This window comes from Urocitellus parryii, chromosome 3 (genome assembly GCF_045843805.1).
Source record: "Urocitellus parryii isolate mUroPar1 chromosome 3, mUroPar1.hap1, whole genome shotgun sequence".
In the NCBI taxonomy this organism is placed as follows: Eukaryota; Metazoa; Chordata; class Mammalia; order Rodentia; family Sciuridae; genus Urocitellus; species Urocitellus parryii.
The window spans coordinates 121989458-122011734 of NC_135533.1; the positions used below are offsets into that span (position 1 = coordinate 121989458).

General features: G+C 50.6%; 1 protein-coding gene and 1 long non-coding RNA gene across 10 annotated transcripts in view; one reads left to right on the forward strand and one right to left on the reverse strand.

Annotated features, from left to right (window-relative positions):
* The window catches only part of Golga3 (golgin A3), a 45544-nt gene extending 29546 nt beyond the window's left edge, over positions 1 to 15998 (forward strand). For all 8 annotated transcript variants that reach the window (XM_026409647.2, XM_026409651.2, XM_026409648.2 and 5 more), the window contains 11 exons: positions 744 to 838; positions 1826 to 2042; positions 5578 to 5721; positions 6530 to 6727; positions 7545 to 7661; positions 9796 to 9935; positions 10580 to 10712; positions 11018 to 11140; positions 11593 to 11754; positions 12349 to 12512; positions 13141 to 15998. In XM_026409647.2, coding sequence (XP_026265432.2) covers positions 744 to 838; positions 1826 to 2042; positions 5578 to 5721; positions 6530 to 6727; positions 7545 to 7661; positions 9796 to 9935; positions 10580 to 10712; positions 11018 to 11140; positions 11593 to 11754; positions 12349 to 12512; positions 13141 to 13312 — 1665 coding nt within the window. In that variant the 3' untranslated portion in view covers positions 13313 to 15998. The remainder of the gene's footprint in view (positions 1 to 743; positions 839 to 1825; positions 2043 to 5577; positions 5722 to 6529; positions 6728 to 7544; positions 7662 to 9795; positions 9936 to 10579; positions 10713 to 11017; positions 11141 to 11592; positions 11755 to 12348; positions 12513 to 13140) is intronic.
* Positions 726 to 22200, reverse strand: LOC144253652 (uncharacterized). 2 transcript variants are annotated; one of them, XR_013343340.1, is made up of 3 exons: positions 22084 to 22200; positions 16377 to 16546; positions 726 to 797 (listed from the first exon to the last, which is right to left on the reverse strand). It is a non-coding gene; the product is annotated as an uncharacterized LOC144253652 (long non-coding RNA). The 2 variants fall into 2 exon arrangements; XR_013343341.1 differs by lacking the exon at positions 726 to 797 and adding an exon at positions 6737 to 6834.
* Positions 22201 to 22277: the final 77 nt, after the last annotated feature.

Genomic DNA, 22277 nt, shown 5'->3' on the forward strand with positions numbered 1-22277 from the left:
CATAGAGATCCTGAGTTCTGGCAGGGTGGGAGCCAGAGGCATCATGGAGCTGCCATAACACCTTGGCAGCCATGCTGGGGCAAGCCTGGCTGTCTCCTAAGCAAGGGGTGCTGGTGAGCGAGGGTGACTGGGTGGTGGGACAGGTGAGCCTGGAGGCAAGGGTCAGTGGGGTGTGGGCTGAGGGCCTCCTGTCCAAGTGCAACTGAGATTAGAAGTTGAGAAGAATCATGCTATTGGGGACGTGGTAGGCAGGATGTTAAAGGGCTCCTTTTGTAGATGATGTATCAGAAGGCCCTGAGAGACCAGGGTGCCTGATGTGTCCCTGAAAGGATCACTGTTGAGCTGATGGTGTCTTGTCAGCATCGGGAAGCACAGGTGGAGTGGGGCCTGACCCAGGGCACAGGAGCAGCCTCGGCCAGCCAGGGTCTGGTGGAGGGTGAGGTTGGTTGAGGCCAGGATCAAGCCCAGGTCTGGGTGGAACTTGTTCCCTGTGCTGCTATAGCTGAGCCACTCCTGGAAGACTCACTTGCAGTACGGACCAAAAAAGCCAGCAAAAGAGAAGATAGGAAGCCATACAAAGAGCAGGTCCTGGTCAGGTCTGGGGATGGTCTTGGGGGCTTTCCCCACTATGCCCTGGTGTGCTGGACGTGGCATCCAGGTCCTTGGGCCTGTTGAGCGTCATTTCTCAAAGGCACAGCTGCAGAGCGGCTCTGCACATCTCACATGCCTTCCTCTTCTTGAAGTCCTTGCAGTTCGACAAAGAACAGATGGCTGCTCTGTCGGAGGCCAATGAGGAGCTGAAAAAACAAGTCGAAGAGCTACAGCAAGAGGCCAAAAAGTAAGTCTGCCATGGTGGCAGTGCCATCCAAGCACAAGTTCCATCCACAAATGGCTGGGGGCCCTGATGCCTTGGTCTCTTGGGCCATGGAAAGGCTGCCTAGAGTGTTAGGTTCCAAATCTGAAGTCCCACTGTGATTTGGCACTTGTATTTTCTACAGAGCAATCCCAGAATTTATAAGTAGATTTGCTAAGTCATCCCTAACAAAAGCTCCCCGTTTTAATTGATGATCATTTTTGTGCTACTTGGGGATGGCACCCAAGGCCTTGTGTATGCTGAGCAGGCACTCTAACCAACTGAGCTACCCCCAGCCTAAAATTTCTCCTCCTGATTTTATTTCTGTTCAACCTTTTGTGCCATGCTCTTGCAGTAGTATCTTCCTTCCTGTTCCCTCCCCCAGGGGTGGGGCTTAGGCAGTTGTCCTTTGCACCATTATGCTCCTATCACCTAAGCACACAGCCCTCGAGGCAGCCTTTGGGGCCTTCCTGCTCCATGCATGTGCTGTGCCCCCTGTCTTTTATCGGCTGATGGTGTGGCTGGCTGGTGGTGTCCATGTGAAATCTTGAATTCCTTGGTGATCTTTGGGAAGGATGTTGGATCTTTTTGGTAGGTGGAGGCTGTGTCTTTGCTCTCACAAGATCATTTTAAAACCACCTGAGCAGCAGCAGATCTGGTGGTGGTGGATGTGGTTCCCAGCCAGGGAGCTCTTGCCCCTTCTCTGGCTCCACAGGGATATCTGGCACAGGCGTTCCTTTCCCTCACTGCACCTGCACCAGGACAGGCATGCGCTTGCCCAGGCCTTTACACAGGAGCCAGGCGGTGGGGTTGAGCTGAGGCAGTGTCTCCTCTCTGGGTCTTGGGGTCTGCTTCCCTGCCTGGCACATGAGGGTAGACTGGAATGCACTGTGCTCACACTTGGTGTGCCAGGAAGTTGGGCAGGCACACTGCCAGCTCAGCTTCCTCCTCTGCCTCTCTGGTGGTGTACAGGGCCATCACAGAACAGAAGCAGAAGATGAAACGGCTGGGCTCAGACCTGACCAGCGCCCAGAAGGAGATGAAGACCAAGCATAAAGCTTACGAGAACGCCGTGAGCATCCTCAGCCGCCGCCTGCAGGAGGCCCTGGCTGCCAAGGAGTCTGCAGACACAGAGCTGAGCCAGCTCAGAGCTCAGAGCGCTGTTGGCAGCAGTGACCCTTCGCTACATGTAGGTAAACACCACACCCCTCCTGCTCAGGGTGCTGAAGACCAAGTGTAGGGAAAGGACGTTTCATAAACATTTTCTTTCTCTAAACCCTCTTGGTCCTGGTCTTTGAACCCAGGGGAGCTTCCCCAATGGACTGTACTCCCAGCCCTTTTTCCTGTGTTTGTTTTTCTGGGTACCTGGGATTGCCAGGGGTGCTTTACCACTGAGCTGCATCTCCAGTTCTTTTTATTTTCTATTTTGGAACAAGGTATGGCTAAGTTGTGGAGAATCTCAGTAAGTAACTGAGACTGGGGTTGAGCTGGTGATCCTCTTGCCTCAGCTTCCTAAAGTCACTTGTGATCACAGGTATGCACCACCACACCTGCTGATGCTTTCTATTTGAGACAGGGCCTTGTTAGTTGCCCAGACTAGCCTTCCTCTTATGATCTTCCTGCCTCAGCCTTCAGAGTTGCTGGGATTAGAGGTGGGCACCACCATGCCTGGCTCTGTAATGGGGTCTTAAAGGTGGTGGTGGTCTCCCACCTGTTCCTCAGCCCAACTCGGTGTTTGCCTCTGCATGTTGCTGCAGTTGTGCTTGTGGGGCTGGGCCTGGGTCTCTGCATCCTCTGCCTTCCATCCACCCCAGGGTGGTCCTATAGACCTCCTTGCTGTATCCTGCTGGAGTGGGGCTGCAGGGCACCTGCCAAGCAGGAGCATTGGCCCTTTGGTCTCAGCCCCAGGGGAGCCCCAGCTGTGGGTCCTTTTCTTTACTTACCCAAGACTCCATTTAGGGCTTTCCTACTGGCAGGGAAGGCCCAGCAGCTGGGCAGGTGGAGAGACCACCACCTTCTTTAAGACCCCATTACAGATGGGGAAGAGCAGGCTCAGGTGATGCAGCCCAGCCGGCTTCCCCCGTTCTGGCCTTCATCCCGGCTGTGGCCTTGGTCCAGCTGCCATTCTCGTCCCCTTCTCTCTATGTGAGCCTGCCTTGCTCACCCCTGCCGACCCCTTCAATCCAGCGGGGGCAAGATGAACGAGTGGAAGGGGTGTGAGGCTCTGGTGCCCTATCCACAGGATAAAGCCCTGGACTCTGTTACCCTCCTCCAATTTTTTTCCTTCTCACCTGGGCCAGGACTGCACATAGGCTTGGGAGGGGGAGCAGTTGGGCCAAGGAACCTTGCCCACCAGATCTCACCTCACAGGGGTGGTTTTCAGGGATTCTTTAGAGCAGTGGATTCAAATCTTGTCAGTTGAGAAACTGACAAAAAGTTTCCAAGCGGTGTGTGGTTCTCTTTCTCTCTTAATTTTAAAAAGAAAACCCCAGAAACATGTTGTATTTGTGTAAATGAGGGTATACCAAAGGGTGGCCAGTTTTGCTTTACAAGCTTGAGAAGAATATTGGTAATTCTACACATACATATACACACACACTCGAGAGCATACGTATGTATGTCCCAAGCCAACAATGTGACTTTGTTTTCATTGCAAATAAATATTTTTTTCTTTTAAAACAGAAGAGGGAAGAACTGAAAAGTGTAGGTGTTGGTGCATGCCTTTAATGACGTGTGTGTAGTATCCCACCTGGCCCTCCTGAAGTGTGTATGGTCTGCGGTATGGATTGTGCATCCAGGAGCCGCAGTGGTTTGGAGACATTCAGCCACTACCTTGGGTGGGTCGGGGGAGAGGCAGGCCCTGCCCCTGAACTCCCATTGTCTCTGCACTGCCCAGGGCCTGGGAGTGGAGGCACTGACAGAGGAGGCATGGTGACTGGTGCTCACTGGGGCTTGCAGTGAGGTACAGGGGGCCAAGACCAGTGTCAGCATGGTCCAGGAAAGCTTTTGAGGACAAGGAGGTGCTGGAGGGACAAAGGGGGCATCTTGGGTGGGCAGGTGCAGCGATGGGGGCTATCACAGCTGCTTGGGCTTGGCCTTGCCCATGGTGAAACTCAAGACAACTGTGTGGGGTGTGAGTCCAGTGCGCTCCTGTCCTGGGACAGTGACAGGCAGTGAGTTGGGAAAGTGAGGTGGGCAAGGCTATAACAGGAAGGCCGGGGGACTCTGCTACAGGTGCTGAGAGCTGGTGAGAGTAGGCTGAGCACAGAATGGGAAGCAGGCTGCTGGGAGCAGTGGGGTGGGTGGGTTTGGGACCATCTGGGGTGAGGGGTGGACAACTGCATTGGGTGGCTGGGAAAGAATCAGAGCTTGAGGTCAGGGTTGAGAAAGCGGAGGCTCAGAAATGAGGGCTAGGCAGGACAAGGTGGGGTGGTGCAGCCAGGGCCTTTCCTGCTGCTCTCAGCACCATGAGGGAGCCTTTGCCTTACTGTAGGATGAACAGGGGCTGTGGCTGGGGGGTGGAGGCCCAGGGCCAGAAGGGCATCTTGTGCTCCCAGGAGCGCCCAGCACTCGCTAGCAGGAGACCTGCATCTGTATTTCCTCCTGGACAGCTTTGATTCTTACTGTCTTTCACTTTTACTAGTAGGTGTTCAATTCTATCTGACTGAATTCCTCTTTGCATCACATTTGATATCTTGTCTTCATCATGACATCTCTTCTTACGTGCGGTTTTTCTCCATCTCCCATTGTCCTGTCCACATAAGAGTTTCTGAGTAGGAAGTGACTACATCGTAACATGGTGCTTTCTTGGCCAGTTGAATAAAGTAAACATTCCTCCCAGGTACTCTATAAAATATCAAGGGGCGTCTATTCAATCATTCTCCTTTCTGCTATAAAATGTGTTTGTCTTTTTAGCCTATTGGGTCACCTGGTGAGGGCAGCAGGCTCAGGGCTCTCTGCAGGCTTTGGCTAAAGGCAGGCACAGCTAGCAGCTCAGGCTGTGTTCCATCTGCAGCGCCACCACTATTAAGGTGCTGCTTGGGCAGGTTGTGGGTCTACTGATGCTCAGCATGATGAAGCCAGGGCTGGCACCATGGCCCCACCTGTAATCCCACCCACTCAGGAGGCTGACACGGGAGGATCTCAAGTTCAAGCCAGCCTCGGCAACTTAGCAAGACCCTGTCTCAAAATAAAACATAAAAGGAGGATGGGGTGTGGTAGAGCACGGCAGCCAAAAAAAAGAGTCAAAGAGTAGAACCTTCTCCTGAGGTGACTGAGTGACACCTAGAAAGGGCTTGAAACAGTCTGTCACTATGGTGGCTGTAATGCTGGTGCACATGTGTGAGCGCAGGCATGAGTGTATGAGCAGTGTCTGCAGAGATGTGTATGCATGTGAGCAAGCATGTGTGCAGTGTTCTGTTGCACTGAATGCTGCTTACTTGCTATTTGATGATAATTTACAGAGTTATGGGTCAGAGTTCTTTCTGTGTTTTCAAAGCATTTAACTCAAAAAGGTTTCTTCATTTATCCTAGTAGTACCTGGGGGTCACTAGTACACATGCCGTGGATAATGGTCTCACATCCTTTCTCGAGAGAGAGGGAAGTGTTGTGGGGATGGGATCAGGCCTATGGCCACAAAGCTTCATGCCTGCGGGTGCCGCAGCAAGAGAGGGTGAGGGCCTGCCCTGGCCAGTGATCAACATGCTTTCCCATCTGGCTGTTAGGAGAGGATCCAGGCCCTGGAGGTGGAGCTGCAGAGCGTTGGCCACAGCAAGATGCTGCTGGAGAAGGAGCTGCAGGAGGTGATTGCGACGACCAGCCAGGAGCTAGAGGAGTCCCGGGAGAAGGTGCTGGAGCTGGAGGATGAGGTAACTGCCATGCGTCCTGGACACCGAGCCTCATGTGGCACTTGGTCACTTCCTAACCATGGGCAAAGTAGACTGTTACCAGCACTATGGCAACAGTGACAATGGTTACAGCCACTTTTGTGCCCATAGAGCAGCCATTAGGATAACCACCTCCCAGTTAGAATGCCGGTACCAGGGACTGAACCAGGGGTGCTCTACCACTGAGCCACATCCCCGGCCTTTTTTATTTTTTATTTTGAGTCTGATTAAGGGTCTAAGTTTCCTAGGGCCTCACTAAGTTGCTGAGGCTGGCCTTGAACTTGAGCTTCTTCTGCCTCTTCCTGAGAGTCACTGGGATTACAAGTATGTGCCACAGCTACTGGCGAGAGTGCGGTTTGCACATTAGAAACCCAACTTAACCTCTCAGATGTCTCAGAACTGAGAGACAGTCAGGCTCTCATGTCCTGACTGTCTGTACTATATTGTTGACACTGTCACAGCTGCTTACCTGGCCCATATGTCAGGTAGGGGTTGTCAGTTTCTGGGGCTGGGTGCTTTGTTTAAGCGTCCTGTCCTGAAATGAATGTGGCTACAGCTAGCTTGGTTCTATGCCACATGCCGAATGCCTTGGCCTGGGCTGAGGCAATGGCCAGACCAACTTCTGGAAGCCTGTGGTACCAGGAGAGCAGTGGCCACTGAGCCTCTTGGGTCACAAGCCAAGGGAAGGTTGTCCTGTTTCCATACTGGCCCTTCCTGTCAAAATTGTGGTGTGTGCCATGATTCCATCCAGCAGAGCTTGTCATTGCACAGTTACTCTGATGTGTTTCAGCTTCAAGAGTCCAGAGGTTTCAGACGGAAGATAAAGCGCCTTGAAGAATCAAATAAGAAGCTGGCTCTTGAGTTAGAGCACGAGAGAGGGAAGCTCACAGGCCTCGGACAATCCAATGCTGCTTTGCGGGAACACAACAGCATCTTAGAGACAGCGCTGGCCAAGAGGGAGGCCGACTTGGTCCAGCTGAATCTCCAGGTATTTACACTCATCTGCCAGGATGGAATGAGGGCTGCTGTGGGCTGCTTACACTCAGTGCCCTGCTGTATCAGATCATTGTAGTTCCTCCAGGAGAGGCACAGCATCTATCAGGGAGAAGGGAACAGGCTTAGAGAATCTGGTTATTCCATGGCCTGAGTCCCTAGTCGGTGTGCAGCTTCAAGGTTCTGTGAGGGGGCTGTGAGGTCAGGCAAAGCAGTTTTCATCTGTGAATGGTAATGTGTGTGGTGGACACTACCTGAAGTCCTAATGTGTGTGTGGTGGACACTACCTGAAGCCCTCGTGGGATTTAGAGCAGGATACCTGGAGCCCTGGCTGCATCTTGCTGCAGACCTTATTCTTGGCTTCAGTTACATAGCGGCTGTGGGAATTGCAGCAGTGTCTAGATGTCTCAGGGAAGTCTTCACAGTGGCTGCTCAAGGCCATAGTGCCCCCAGCCTTTGAGCATATAGTGTTTGGGGAGTTTGGTGACATGCATTCTGCCCTGGCCTCATCCCTCCATTCTTACTTTGCTTTCTTACATTTGTGTTTGTAGCCTGATTTCTGTGGCCTTTGTGGTACCCACCAATCTTGAATGTGACCAAGTAACCATACTCCTGTGATTTCAGATTTCTGCCTTTGTAGCAGTGTTCTCCAGAGGTGGGCTTCTCTCTCCTCTTCTGACTAATGCCCTCTCTGGTGAGGCACTGTGGCCGTGGTGTGTGTGCTCGCTATAAGGGGCCCCATGCTTCATCACAGGTTATGTAGGTGTTGGGATTCCTGAGATATCTGTCTATCCCTATGCACTGCAACCTAGGTACAGGCAGTTCTGCAGCGTAAAGAAGAGGAGGATCGCCAGATGAAGCAGCTCATCCAGGCTTTACAAATCTCCTTAGAGAAGGAGAAGGTGGAGGTGAACAGCCTCAAGCAGCAGGTATGTGGCCATGTCCAACTGCTTTCAAATTTGTAGAACCTTCAGCTCTTTCAGTGCCAGATAGTCACCTGGGTGCCCTTTATATCTACAGAACTTTGCTGTAGGGAAAAGAGTTGTCATCACAGTGTTGTAACAGGCTACAGAGGACCTGGCATTGTCAGCAGAAGAGGGTGTCAGATTAAGTGACCATATGGTGTAGCTTGGGCCATATGTACATGTGCACGTTCATCTTTACTAGAAAAAGTTGTTTTTTTGTAGATGAGTTTCAAAAGCATACTTCCTGTTGGTGTTAAGGAGCAGACAGAAACATGTTTGCATCTGACCTTTTTATGCAGAAAGACAGCTTCTTGTGGCTGGCTCCTTCTCCTGCTCTGTGTGTTTGCTGATGTGTCAGGTGAATCCCGTCTCAGCAGTGGCATGTTCTGACCACTATTTGCTCCACCATAGGCCTATTGGTGCTCACCTTTCTCTGCCGTTAGAATGTGCACTTCCTGGCAGTGCCCCAGTGCACATCTTCTCCCCCACCACTGTTTTTTTTTTTTTTGCAGTGCTGAGGATGGAACCCCAGGTCTAGCACATGCTAGGCAAGCACTGTGTTTCTGAGCTATACCCCCAACCTAACACAAGTGCATCTCAATGCTTACATACCAGAGGGAGTACTTGGGAAGAACTGTCTTTATCTCTGGAAAAATGTGGGAAGGGACACATTACTTTTCCTTTGAACTTTGAATTGTAGCCGTGTTTGGTAGTATGTGTCTGTTATCCCATCTATTCAGGAGACTGAGGCAGGAAGATTTCAAGTTCCAGGCCAGCCTGGGTAACTTAGTGAGACCCTGTCTCAAAATAAAAAGTGAAAAGGGATGGAGAGCTTAGCTCATTGGTAGAGCTGTCATGTTCCACGACTAAACACTTGGGGTCATTCCAGGTAAACTAAGCTGCATGAAATAACCACACAGAGACAGAGAAATACCTTTTTCTTTGGGTCCTGTGATGGCTCCTCTGACCTTAGGGGTCCATGCAAAGAGAGAGAGGAGCATTTGCTGAACCCTTTTATTGGGAAGAAGCCATTCAAATGAGGTAGGATTACAAGGGAACCTGTGAGTGTAGCTCAACCCTTCTGGGTGCCGCCTACACCTAGGGCCACTCCCAGGGCCACACCTTATTATCCCAGTGAGGGAAAAGACTGAGTCAGGTCCATAGCACTACTGCGCCAGACTACAGTGATCTTTCAGATCCCCGTGGTGCATCAGGACTTAAAGGTGAGTGCATTTGGAGTGGCTCCCCAAATATAGCCCCCTGGGTTCAATCCCCGGTGCCACAATTGATCGATCAATCAATCAATCAATCAATAAATAGAAAGAAATTCATAATAAAAATACTGGGGGAAATGATATATGCAGACTTCAATTTCTTTTTCTTTGATACCAGGGATTGAACCCAGGGACACTTTACCACTGAGCCACATCCCTAGCCCTTTTATTTTTTATTTTGAGACACGATCTTGCTAAGTTGCTGATCTGACCTTGAACTTGGGATCCTTCTGCCTCAGCTTCCCAAGTCACTGGGATTACAGGCATGTGCCACTATGCCCAGCTATTACAAATGCTTTTGTTAAATTTTATTTTAAAATAAAGTACTTGGTAGGACAATTAGACAAGAAAATTAAAGTATTGGGAAAAAATATAAATGTTTGTGATACTGAAAAATTTACTTATCTTTTTGGAAATATTGAGAGAATTTATTTTAACAGCAGTGAGATTTCAGAAAGGAGACTAGTTACATCATAAATAGAATTGACAGCCACATTATTGTTAGAGGGTATAATGCAAAAGTAGATTGCTCTCAGAATTCACAAGCTGTGGATAAACTCAACTGGAAACATGTAGATATGCTGGAAGAATTTGGAAACTGTTTAGACTGAGGGAACCATGAATAGACCAGTAAATTTGATAGGCACTAGCATCCACTTCTGATGCACTCCCCTGTGCTGAGCATTGGGGCAGGGGATTGGTGAGGCTTCAGTGCTGGTGCTTGGGCACCATTGAGCCTTGGGTGGCCTGTCCAGAAAAAGGTATTTCTCTGTCTCTGTGTGTTTACTTCATCATTATAACATCAGCTTCCTGCCTCCTTCCAGGTGGCTGCTGCCAGGGCAGAAGCTGGACACAACCGCCGCCACTTCAAGGCGGCCGCTTTGGAGCTGAGCGAAGTGAAGAAGGAGTTGCAAGCCAAGGAGCACCTTGTGCGGACGCTGCAGGCTGAGGCCGATGAGCTCCAGTGAGTGCCAAGGCCTGGGGAGGGCCAGCACTGCCAGTTGGGGACCATGCGCGCACAGTGCATCCTGAGCAGGCAGAGCTATGTGAGCCCCTTCCAGGTCTCTAGTTCACCCCCACATGGGGAGACTCCTGCCTGCTACCAAACCGCTGAGTACTGAGGGGCCAGTCCCAGTGGCCTGACCCCCTCTGAGAAAGCCCAGGCTTTACTCTGGTTGCCTCACTCCTTCCTGCCTTGCTTGACCTTCCCAAGACAGAAGCTGCCCAGGGCAAAGACTCACCCTGGGACTGTGCCCTGGACACTGAGAGGATCACTGATCTCACTAGTGCAGCACAGTCAGACACGTAGAGGGTCTGGCTGTGCCATGCCCAGAGCTGCGTGCGCGCGCACACACACACACAAGCAACTCTAGAGGTCCCTCTCACTGGATCTTGGAATGGTCACTCAGCACCATAATATGAATTGTATGAACAAAGCATGTCTCTTAGAGGACTTTGCAGGGTTGGCCAAGGCACCCAGTCATCCATTGTCTCTGGGGAGCAGTCTGGGTCTCCCCAGGATGGCCATAATCCACAGGCTTCATTTTAGAATGGGGTGGCAAGTTGGGAGGATGCTGACATTTCATTCTTACCTTTTTTTAATGCCAGGATTCGGGAGGGGAAACATTCCCAGGAAATAGCACAGTTCCAGGCAGAGCTGGCAGAGGCCCGGACTCAGCTTCAGCTCCTACAGAAGCAGCTGGACATGCAGCTCAGCCAGGAGCCCACAGGGAGCCAAGAGGTGAGAGCTGGGCCCTATCTGCTTGGAGAATAATTTTTTTTTCCTAAATATGATATTAAAAGATGTGCAGAAGCCAGGTGCAGTGGTGTACACCTGTAATCCCTGTGATTTGGGAGGCCAAGGCAAGAGGATTGTGAGTTTAAAGCCAGCCTAGGCAACTAAGCAAGTCCCTGTTTAAAAATAAAATAAAGGCTGGGAATGTAACTCAGTGGTAGAATGTCCCTGGGTTCAATCCCCAGCTCCACCAAAAACGAAGAATGCCTCTTTAACGTTTTTCTTGATCACGTGACTTTTTTTCACTTTAGATGGAAAATCTCAAATGGGAGTTGGATCAGAAAGAGCGAGAAATCCAGTCCTTGAAGCAGCAGCTGAACTTGACAGAGCAACAGGGCAGGAAGGAGCTGGAAGGAACACAGCAGTCATTGCAGGTGACCATCCCCAGACTCTAGGGGGCAGTTGCTTCAGGTGATTGTCATGCAGGTGGACTGCGGGCTCTGGAGTTTGAGTTAAGAGTGTGCAGGGTGTGATCATCACTAGATCCTTCACAGCCTGGAGAACTTGAGAGGGAACTGCTGGGCTGGAAACATCCTGTGATTCACTGTGTAAAAGTCAGGCCCTCACCAGCCCATTGGTGCATGCTTACAATCCCAGCAACCTGGGAGGCTGAGGCAGGAGGATTTCAAGTTTAGCAAGGCCCTGTCTCAGAACAAGGCCTGACTTGAACCCGGAGGTACACTTCCTAACTCAGAGGTAAGTGTACCTCCGGGTTCAATCACTAGAACCAAAAAAGAAAAAAGAAGAGTCCTTCGGAACTCACATAGAAACAGATCTTAGCAGTGTTTAATCATTCCCTTTTCTGAATCCAAATATTCTTTTCTAGAATATCAAGTCCGAGTTGGAGTCGGTGCAGGAAGACCTGTCCATGACCCAGAAGGATAAATTTATGCTTCAAGCCAAAGTGTCGGAACTGAAGAGCAACATGAAGACTCTGCTTCAGCAGAACCAGCAGCTGCAGCTGGACCTCCGGCACCGTGTGGCCAAGGTGGTATCCAGGCCCACCACCTTTCAGGCTGACTGACTATGCCCGAGGTTTTCCTGAGCGAGAGGCTGGCAGACTTTCTAGGCACACACACATGGCCGCTACATGAGATGACATGGGGCAGCTGCTAGGGCAGAGTCCTAGTTTGGTGCCTTTTCCAGTAGAATGTTGGCTTTTCCAAAATTCAAATTCCTTCTGCACTCCATCTTCAGGAGTTGTCACAGGGGCAGGTGCAGAGAATTCTCTCAGGCATCATTTGCTATCTGTGGAAAAGTTTTGGGTTTAGAGAGTCTGAGCAGCTGGGAAATGTAGCTGATTTCCTAGGGAAGCCCAGTGTCAAGGCTGTGGGTTCAGGGGACGCTCTTGAATGAGGCTCTAGGGTCCGGTGGCATTCAGTGTGTGCATTCGGAATTGAGCTGTTTACCAGCCAACTTCTTCAACTCCTCCTGTGATAGTCGGGCTGTGCTGATGCGAAGGCTAGGACAGTCTCCTTTCTGGGGTCTTCTGTCATGTGGAGGTCTTCTGGCTCCTGTTGTGACAGCAGTAACTGATGGGGGGTGGACACGGGGAAACTAATGACATGTTTTTAATGAACAGAGGAAGGAGCCAAAAGGTGAGGCCAGCTCCCCAGGCCCTGCAACACCCATCAGGATCCCAGACTGCCCCGTCCCAGCCTCGCTGCTGGAGGAGCTGCTGCGGCCTCCACCCGCCGTGAGCAAGGAGCCCCTCAAGAACCTCAACAGCTGTCTGCAGCAGCTCAAGTACGGTCCACATTCTGTGCTTTTAAAACAAATGGCTTATCAAGCTGGAGGAGCTCCTTGTGCCACAAGGCGTGCCCACAGTGGGGGGCAAGCTTGCTCACAGGCAGGCCCTCACGCCACACCAGGCCAACGCTGCTCAGAGCAGACTGCCCTGACCAGCCTTTGGAGTGAGAGACCACACGTATTGTACCTGTGCACTGTGGGTTGAGCCTCCTGACTCAGAATAGCAGAGGCCAGCATCGCAGAGCACAGCTACCTGGGAGACCTCATAGGTGATACTGGGGGTGCAAGTAACACTGCACTGGCCTTGGGGGACAGCTTCCACACAGCAACTTAGCTGGCCTCGAACACTTAGATCTGTTTCACACGGTCCTAGTGGAGCTAGGGCTCTCCCTGAAGCAGACACCTAAGCTAGACAGTATGCTGGTCTCCACACAGAACAGAGAACAATGCTGAGAGCCCTGACCTATGACTGCAGCTAATTTTGTGGGACTGTGATAGAGATCCACTGTCATGCAGATACGGGGGATCCTGCTACCACACCTGAGCTTGGTAGGGGCTGTGAGTGTTGTCTCCTGCTTGGCCCTCCTGTGACCTGGGTTTCTCATGCTTCCTCCCGTCTCCCCAGGCAGGAGATGGACAGTCTGCAGCGCCAGATGGAGGAGCACACCTTCACTGTGCACGAGTCCCTGTCCTCCTGGACGCAGGTGGAAGGCCCCGCAGGAGAGCAGGTGAACCCCAGGGCAAACCCAAGACAACAAGGTGGAAGCCGGGCTCCCCAAGGAGAACTGGACCAGTGACCGCACAGTGCTCACACCATGTGTACACAGCTGCTCCAAGGAATGCTCTTGCATCAGTGCTACTCCTTTGATGGTGTGCTCTGCATTTTCTGAGAGTGAAATTTGAGTTTTGCTTTTGCCTTTGATGAAGAATGAAACAACAGAAGGAGAGTTGAGGATTAGAGGAGTAGTCGTTTGAAATCACAAATGGCTTCCCACGAAGTAGCCAGACCTCAGGCCTGGCTTCGGGCTCAGTGAGGACTTGTATCTGTCCGACAGGTTATTTGCAGAAGGAGGCATCTTTGATTGACAGGGATGCTGCTCGTGGAGGGCCATGCCAGCAGCCAGCCCCTGCAGAGACTGCTCAGTAGGATCCTCTGGCAGCACATCCGGGCAGGCTGGGTGCGGTTCTCACTGTCCTGTCCACTCAATAAGAGCTCTCCTTTTCTGCAGAATGAATTTTTATTTGCACCTTTGGATTTTTATTTCATTTTTTTCAATAGCCATCCCATAATAGGATGTACATAGAAATACTGAAAATCATAACCTTTTAAAAGCATATGCCTATATTATTTAAGAAGAATCTAATTGACTTTTTATTGATTGCCTTTTGAAAAATTACTGTTGGAAAATAATGTACACGTAGGATGTAGGGATATCAGAAAATTATATTTTAAGAAGTATAGTTATTTTATTTACTCTACCTTCTAAAACCAAACATTCTTGCCCAGAGGAGGCTCCTTGTTCTAATTTTACTTTTTCCTGAGGGTTTTTGCTTCCTGCCCAGTGGTCTTCCTAAGTTTGTGACACAGGCCTGTCAGGTGCTGGCCCTGTGTGGGCCCACCCACTTTGGCTGATCACTGGGCAGGTGGGACCCTCAGTCAAGCCCAGTGGTCCTAACAATCCCCAGGGGAAGAGGGCCTAATGTGTATGGGTCACAGGCTTCTTGCTGTGCCCCCAACACCATGGTCATCAGGAGGCCCTGGTGTTGCCAGTGTCACCTGGTCAGAGGCCATGTCTGGAAGAGATGTGGTGCCAGGGGAAGGCAGCTGTGGTCTCTTGAGGAATAGGAGGTTCAGAGACAAGTGCCTCTTCACTGTGGCACGTTTTCCACCTAGAGGCAGTGCTGTATATGCCAGCTGACTGGGAGAGTCCAGGTCTTTGTTTCTCCCTCAGTTGCTAGGAAAATCTAAAAATAGTATTTATTGTTTCAAGGTAGGAAGGAGAAAAAGAGGGGAGGTCCAGGTGACCCTCGTTCAGATCTGCCAGTCTGCAGGTAAAGTTCTATGGTAGGGACCCACCTAGGCTCACTGTGTCAGCAGGGTACTGGTGTCCTGGAGAGAACAACATGGAGTTTCCAAGCAGTTTGTGGTATGTTGTTAGAAGGTTGATTGATATGGCTAAAGTGGCATCACCATGAAGATGTGTGGCTTTTAAAAAAGTATTCCCTAGCAAATATTAGAACTTGTAAAATGTATATATCATCTGTACAGGGTTAATCTTGAAATGATACTTGAAAATTTCATTTTAAGTATATTTTATTTCTTAATGTTGGAAATTGTTTCTGACTAAATTGTTCTTGCACCATTAGAAAAGAAAAATGGAAGTTTATGTTCTTATTTATTTTGGCTGTTACCTTTTGTCTAGTCTGAGGCAGGACACGTCCCTGGACTCACTGGGTGGCACGGCTGCCTTCTCCCTCTGTCTCAGCAGAGTCTCTGCACAAGCTCCCATTTCTTCCTCCTAAGAGAGGATGTGCTCGTGGCCACCACTGGGCCCCATGTCTGTCCCCCTCCCTTTCTTGGTAGTCCTGGGCCTCACCTACCCTAGCTATCACTGCCCCGTGTGGGGCCCTGGCCAGCACTTCTGGGTTCCACCAAGGACCTGGCCTGTCTTGGCTCAGCCTGTGTCCTTAGTGGCCAGTGCAGCTGTGGCTTGAGGCTCATGCTGGAGCTGCCACTGCCCTTACGTTCTTTGAGATTTTCTCACTGCTGTTTTGGAAGGTTGAAGGCACTTTTCTGTCTCCAGGGGATCCCAGTTGGAACGAATGTTCCTCTGGTTAAAGTGCAAGTGACGAGTCTGGGTCTGCAGACTTATATGGCTTCGTTCCTCTTTAGAAGATGTTTTGATAGAATGGCAGCTGACTACCCAGGCCTGGGTCAGGGAGAGGGGCAGCCTATGGGCAGCCTCTGTGCTGGGATCGGGAAGCTTGTGGCTTGCCCTCGGTGGAAGGCTTATTCTCTGCAAAAGCCACAGCCTACAACATTACCATGGCACAGATTCCTATTTACATTTTTTTTTTTTAAACAAAAATCAAGTGTCAAGGTTCTGGGAATGAAAGGGACCAGCGTATCTGAAAGGGAAGAGTCCTGGAGCCTTCCTACTGAGGACCCAGCAACGTGGATGCCTGTGGTGTGGGATCTTGGGCCCCATGCTAACAAGATCTCATTCTGTGGTGGTCTCAGGTTCTGATCAGAATCTTGAGGGTCCGTGTTTTAGAGGATCTAGGAAGTTCGTTGTTCACTGCCTTCTGCTGTTCCCTCATTTCTCATTCAGAGTTAGTCATTTCTATAAAAAATCTTCTCACAAAAGGAGTCACTAGCTGGGGGCTATTTGTGTGAAAGGTGTCACTGTGTGCAACAGATTGTAACTTTAAAAAGCATGTTGTTTTTTTTTTATAATATAAGCGTGCTTGGGAATTCCTTAAATTTTGTGCAATAAACTATTTTTGGTAAAGGTTTTCATATTTTATTGAGGGCATCATTGTGATATTTACATTTTGTCATTTGGGAGTGACTTTGTCATCTCTGTTGTCACACCCTGTTGTGTGTTAAGGAAATGCTGTTCTGCCGAGTTTATGGCAGGACGTGGAGTCTGGCTCCCTGTTGTTGCTGTGGATCTGCACTTGACCAGCCATCACATGGGCCGGGAGAGAAGGGGGCACGTGAGGCCACAGCTGAAGCATCTGCCTGAGGCTTCCTGGCCAGGTTTTTTTTTTTCCTTTCTGAGATGTATTTCTTTAAAATAAGTCATACAAATGGTTACAGTCACAAACATGATTTTAACCAAAGTATTGCTAGCCTACCACATCAGCAGGACAGCGCAGCACGGGCAGGACTTCACCGCCACCTTCCCCAGTCAGCGCACGGAGCTCCTGGTGCCCCTTCCTCTGAGCTGTTTGAGATGCTGTCTCCATTTCGAATAAGGGGGTTCATGCCAAAATCAGGAAAAGAGCTGTTGTTTTTCTGAATCATTCTAAAAATAAGACAAGCAGGGAGAAAAGACAGTGCACTGTGCCACATGAAGGAAGCGGGAAGGACCAAGTCCTGAGAAGGGGCTCCAGCGTCCAGCAGAGGGAGTTGAAGACTGTACACAGACAAGACGTCCATGATAGAATTAACTATTAACTTTTGCTCAGAAAGGACAGCAAAGGACACAGGACAGTGAGCCAGCCCATGGGACAGGACAACTACAGTCAACACGGGAGGCTGCACTGCCTTTCGCCCTGCCCATGCCTGGGCCAGTCTCTGGAGCGCCAGGGCCCTGGCACCTCTCAGCACACTCCTGGCTGAGGTGCAAGATGCCTTGAGGCTCACCGCTCCCCACAGACTACAGCTGGTCTCTGTCCACCTTGAGCATGACAATTTGCTGGCCAGAGTCCTGCACGCCAGCTGCAGCTCTACCAGGTGGTCCCCGAGAACACAGGTCATGACGCTCCCATCTCAGCACTATGGCTCTCGAGTGTCTTTTTTTTTTGTACTGGGGATTGAACCCAGGGGCACTCGACCACTGAGCACACCCACAGCCCTATTTTGTATTTTATGTAGAGACAGGGTCTCACTGAGTTGCTAAGTGCCTCCCATTGCTAAGGCTGGCTTTGAACTTTCCATCCTCCTGCCTCAGCCTTCCCAGCCGCATGTGTGATATACCTTGCTTCCCAGTCTCTCTCTTTCGTTCCTTTCCTTTCTGTACTGGGATTGAACCCAGGGGTGCTCTATCACTGGGGCACATCCCCAGGCTTTTTTTTTTAAGACAGGTTCCCATTAAATTGGCCAGGCTGGCCTGGAACTCTCCATCCTCCTACCTCTGCCTCCCAAGTAGCTAGGACTATGCCACCATGATTGTCCCACCCTTTATTTGAGGTCTGCTGACTGCAGTGCTGCAGTCTAACAATGCCCTGGCCACCTTTTCTGCCTTAACTTCTTTAGGCATTGAGGTTGCTCTGTTTCTGTATGCAGTGACCATGAGGGGTTTTATGTATTCAGAACTATTTCCAGCTGTATAAAAAGTTGGTGTTTGCAGGCACAGAACTAGTTGGCATATTAATCTTTGTTAAATAGCTGCTCTGTGCTCCAGCCTCTTACAGTGAGGATGTGGGAGTGGGCTTTGGTGGGACTTACTTTGGTGGACTTTGCAGGGGACTGTCAGGGATGGCCACACCCTACCTTCGTACAGCTGCCACCCAGTTAATCCTTTGAACACACAAACAGAGGTTTCCAGAGACTTGCAGGGGGTCCTGGGATGGAGCTCTACCACTGGGCTACTTCCCCAGTCCTTCTTTCTTTGAGAGGGTCTTGTTCAGTTGCCCTGCTGGCCTCCTGCTGCAGCCTCCCGAGCAACATGGATGACAGGTGTGCACCACCCAGCATGCAGACTGGACAGACCAAGGTGCTTTTCCTCAGTACTTGGATGCCCCGTGTGGCATCCAACCCGCAGAGCGCTTCCTTTGGCCTCCATGTGTGGGACAGGTGCTCTAGCGCCTGCAGGACCCACCTTAGCATTTTGGGCCCTGCTTCAGTGCGTCATTTCCTTGGCTCTGTGTGCCTGCCAGTCTTACCACAAGATGTAAGAAATCCAGCTAATGCAAAAAATGCTGAAAGTGAGAGAGGAAGGTGTCACTGGATGTTCCCGGATCCAGGGCTTATTCCAAAGCAGCCCCCCACCTCCCGTGGATTAATACTGCTTTGCCTCACCTGCCTCAGTTGATCGTGGGGGTTAAATTGGAATATATATCTTTGGCTTATAAAGCATAAACCCTGGGGCTGTGAAGGGTCACTGGAAGTTCTTGGTGCGGCTCAGTCCACGGCTGCACTATGCCCACCTGGGCCATTTCCTCTGATGGTGCCAGCCTCCCTGAGTCTGCTCTGAGGTCACATCATGAAGGGAAGTTGCCTTAGGAGCATTCTTCCCCATAGTGTCTCCACAGCTGGCTCTGGGCCAGCCTTCAGGTCCATCCGTGTGGCATGCACAGCCCCCATGGGCCTTTCCAGGGCACTTCTCGGGGCCTCCCCAAGTCCTCAGCCATGTCTGGGCCAAGGAGGCAGCTCCTGCTTCCTAGCACAGCCCCTCACCAAGGTCTTCACGTGCCACTAGGACACACAGGGCCTCTGCCCCGTCCCATCAGGGACAAAGTGAAGCAGGAGTTCAGAAAACTATCACCAAGAAAGAGAGAAGTACTCAAACCGATCCTCCAAGGCTGCCATTCTTCCAGGCTTCATCTGCTCAGCTGTAGGAATCCAGCGCCACCTGGTGGGCAAATCCTCTCACTTCTGCCTCATGGTAGATGGAGGCCAGCAGCAGAGCTGCTTACCTGGGGATCCCGACCTCCACCGTCTGACTCCTTCTGTTAACTGCACGTAGGTGGCGCTGGGTGGGAATGAGAAGACGGTGCCATCAGGACCCCATCATGACAATACAGTCAGAAACCCCAAACTCAAGTGACTGAAATGAGACACTGGTCTTGCCGATGGCAGGTCAAGTGTAAGAAAACTGATGAGGGAGGCTTCACAGCTCTGGGGAGGAGGACCACTGTCGGCTCTCAGGCACAGCTGTTGTGAAGCGTGAGCACGAGACCCTGGCTCTCCTGTTGCATGGAGCAGCCCAGGAGCTGGGCACCGCTTGCATCTGCTCCTTCCTGTGGCAGCGCTCCTTGTAGAGGACATCTCTTCACCGTGGCTTATTCTCACGATGGTTCTCTCGGCACTCCAGGAACCCTGGGTGACTGGGAGACATCTGCCCCACTGAGAGGCCTGTGTGTAGATACAAGCTGGCAGCCAGGCTCCAGCAATGACAGCTTCACAGGACAGAGGCTCTGTGGCCAGGGCATGGCACACGCTGCCTCACCTCTAAGACAGGTATTCATTCCTGCTTCACCACAGGAATCGAGTTTGTCACCTAAAGTCACCCAGAAGGCAGGTGATCTGGCCAGGCCTGGTTGGCCAGACCTGGTGCTGTCACAAAGGCTGAATGGTAACACACTCACGGTACCATGCTTCCCAACTTAGGGTGAGGTTACCTGCTGCCCGATGAACTACTGTAAGTTGAAGGTAAGTTGGAAACGCACTCAATACACCTACCCCCCAGTACCACTGCCCAGCCATGCAGCACACGCCCTAAGCCAGTGCTGGCTGAGAGCTGTCCTGCTGCTGCTGGCACTAGGAGGTTTTCTTGGAAAGCTGGCCACTTCATACCACGGGAAAACTAAGAGGGTGTTAGAGTGGGCATGTCGATGCACACCTGTGGTCCTAGCCATGCCCAGGCTGAAACTGGGAGATTTCCAGCTACAGCCCCTTCAGCAGCTCAGCAAGGTTGTGTCCAAAGAGTAAGGCTGGGGGTGTAGCTCAGTGGTGAAGCACCCCTGGGATGGATCCCTAGTACCACAACAGAACACAAAAGGGCATAGTACCAAATGGTAAGGCTTCATCTAACATCATTCTGTAAAAAATGTTGGCATAAACCAAAAACCACCTTTCAGTATGTGGTTTTATGAGTCTGACAAACGTGTGCCATAAACCCTAACAAGTGGCCCAAGGCTCCAGTCAGCACCCCACTGGGGCCAACTGCTGTCCTGAGGCTCACCACCATAAGCTCTGCCTATGCCTGCACTACCTTGTGGTCCTACACTAACAAGACAACTTCGAATCTGTGTACCCATGGATGACATTTGGGGTGTTCCCAGTTTTGAGGCTATTAGAATAACTTTGCTATGGACATTTTCAAATGACCCTCTGTTAATTTCCATTTTCACTCCTGAGTAAGTTCCTAGGGCTGCACTGTTGAGCCACAGGGAGGTGGTCTTGGTTCCTTGGGTGGGGGGCTAGGGACTGTAACAAAGTGCTCTAAGGTGTGTGGCTTATAGACAATGGGAAACTTCTCAGTTCCTTTGGCTCAAAGTCCAATATCAAGACACCTGTAGACATAGGATGCATAAGGGCTGGGAAAGGCTAGGGGTCTTAGGCTCCTTTTCTAAGGGCTGTAATCCTATTTATGGGGGCTCTGCCCTAGGATGGGATCACCTCCACTGGCCTCACATCCTGATACCATTACCTTGGGAGTTAGGGTTTCAACACATTAAGTTTGGAGGACATGAACATTCAGACAAGGGCAGAGTGACATCTTTAAAGTTTCTGCAAAGTGGTTATCTCACTTTACACTCCCACTAGCAGTGTCTGAGAGTTGCAAACCTTCTACATTCTTCGTAAAATTTGATATTGTCATTCTCTTAATTTTAGCTATTCTTGAAGGTATAAAGCAGTATCCATTGTGTGTGTGTGTGTGTGTGTGTGTGTGTGTGTGTGTGTGTGTTTGGCAATACTGGGAATTAAATCCAGAGATACTTTACCACTGTGCTACATCTACAACTTTAAGACTTTTTACTTTTTCATTTTGAGACTCTTACTGAATTGCCCAGGCTAGCCTCAAACTTTGGATCCATCTGCCTGAGCCTGAGTGGCTGGAATTACAGATATGTGCCACACACTTGATTTCATTGTGATTTTAAATCACATTTCATTCTTTTTAAATTTACTAACCCTTTCTTCTTTGTTGTTCCATCAACTGTTAATACCACCAATGACTTTTTTCTTTGTGTGTGTGTGTGTGTGTGTGTGTGTGTGCGCCTTATTGAACCCAGGGGTTCATTCTAAGCTTCATCCCCAGGGCACCCCCCATCAACTGTTGTTTTTGAGACAGTATCTTGTTAAGTGCTGAGGCTGGCCTTGAACTTGTCATCCTCCTGCCTCAACCTACCCAGTTGTTGGAATTACAAGTGTGCATCACAGTGCTCAGATTTTTTTTAAATCAAGGACATCAATTATATCTTAAAATTTTCCATTAAACACATATATGCTGGGTGTGGTGGTACACGCCTATAATTCCAGCTATTTAGGAGGCTGAGACAGGAGGATTGCAAGTTCAAGGCCAGCCTTAGCAGCTTAGCAAGATCCTGCCTCAAAAATACATATATATTATGAACTAATATATATATAGTTCATAACATATAAAATACATTATATATATATATATACACATATATACATATATATATACATACATATATACATATATATATATATATATATATATATATATATGAATGAACTAGGGATAAAGCGCCCCTGTGTTGAATCCCCCAGTAACACAGGCACAAAAAGTTACTATATAAATCTCACACACCTGACAGGTTTGAGAAGGGCAGGGCCCAGAAGCGCAGACCACAAGGGGCAGGACTGCGGGAGGAGGAGGGGGGGGGCGCGGAGGGGCGCCGCCGCCGGGAGGGGAGGGACGGCGGAACGGGACCGCTAGCGGCTGTCCACACTTTGTGGCCTCAGGGACACCGGGCTAGTTCCTGTTCAGCCGTGAAATGGGCCAGGCACGTCCTGCACGGCTGTCGTTGAAACCGCACCTGTCCCTCGTGCGTGGCCACTTGCCCTCTCCTTCTGACTCGTCCCGCCGGGCAGCCAGCCTTGACTCTCTAGGTCCCAGTCCCCTCCCCTCCGCTCCCGGGCACTCGCCTGCTCTCAGGTCTGGAGGGCCTCGTAAAGGCTTCTCCGACGCCGGCTCTGGCGCTCCTGACACTTGCACCCGGACCACTGGAGCAGCCGGGGCTGAGGCGCCCCCCGCGCGGCCGCCCTGGGCGTTACGCCCGACCCCGCCCAGCCGAGCATGGCTGCGAGTCAGGTCCCCGCGGCCGCCCGCGACGCTGCCT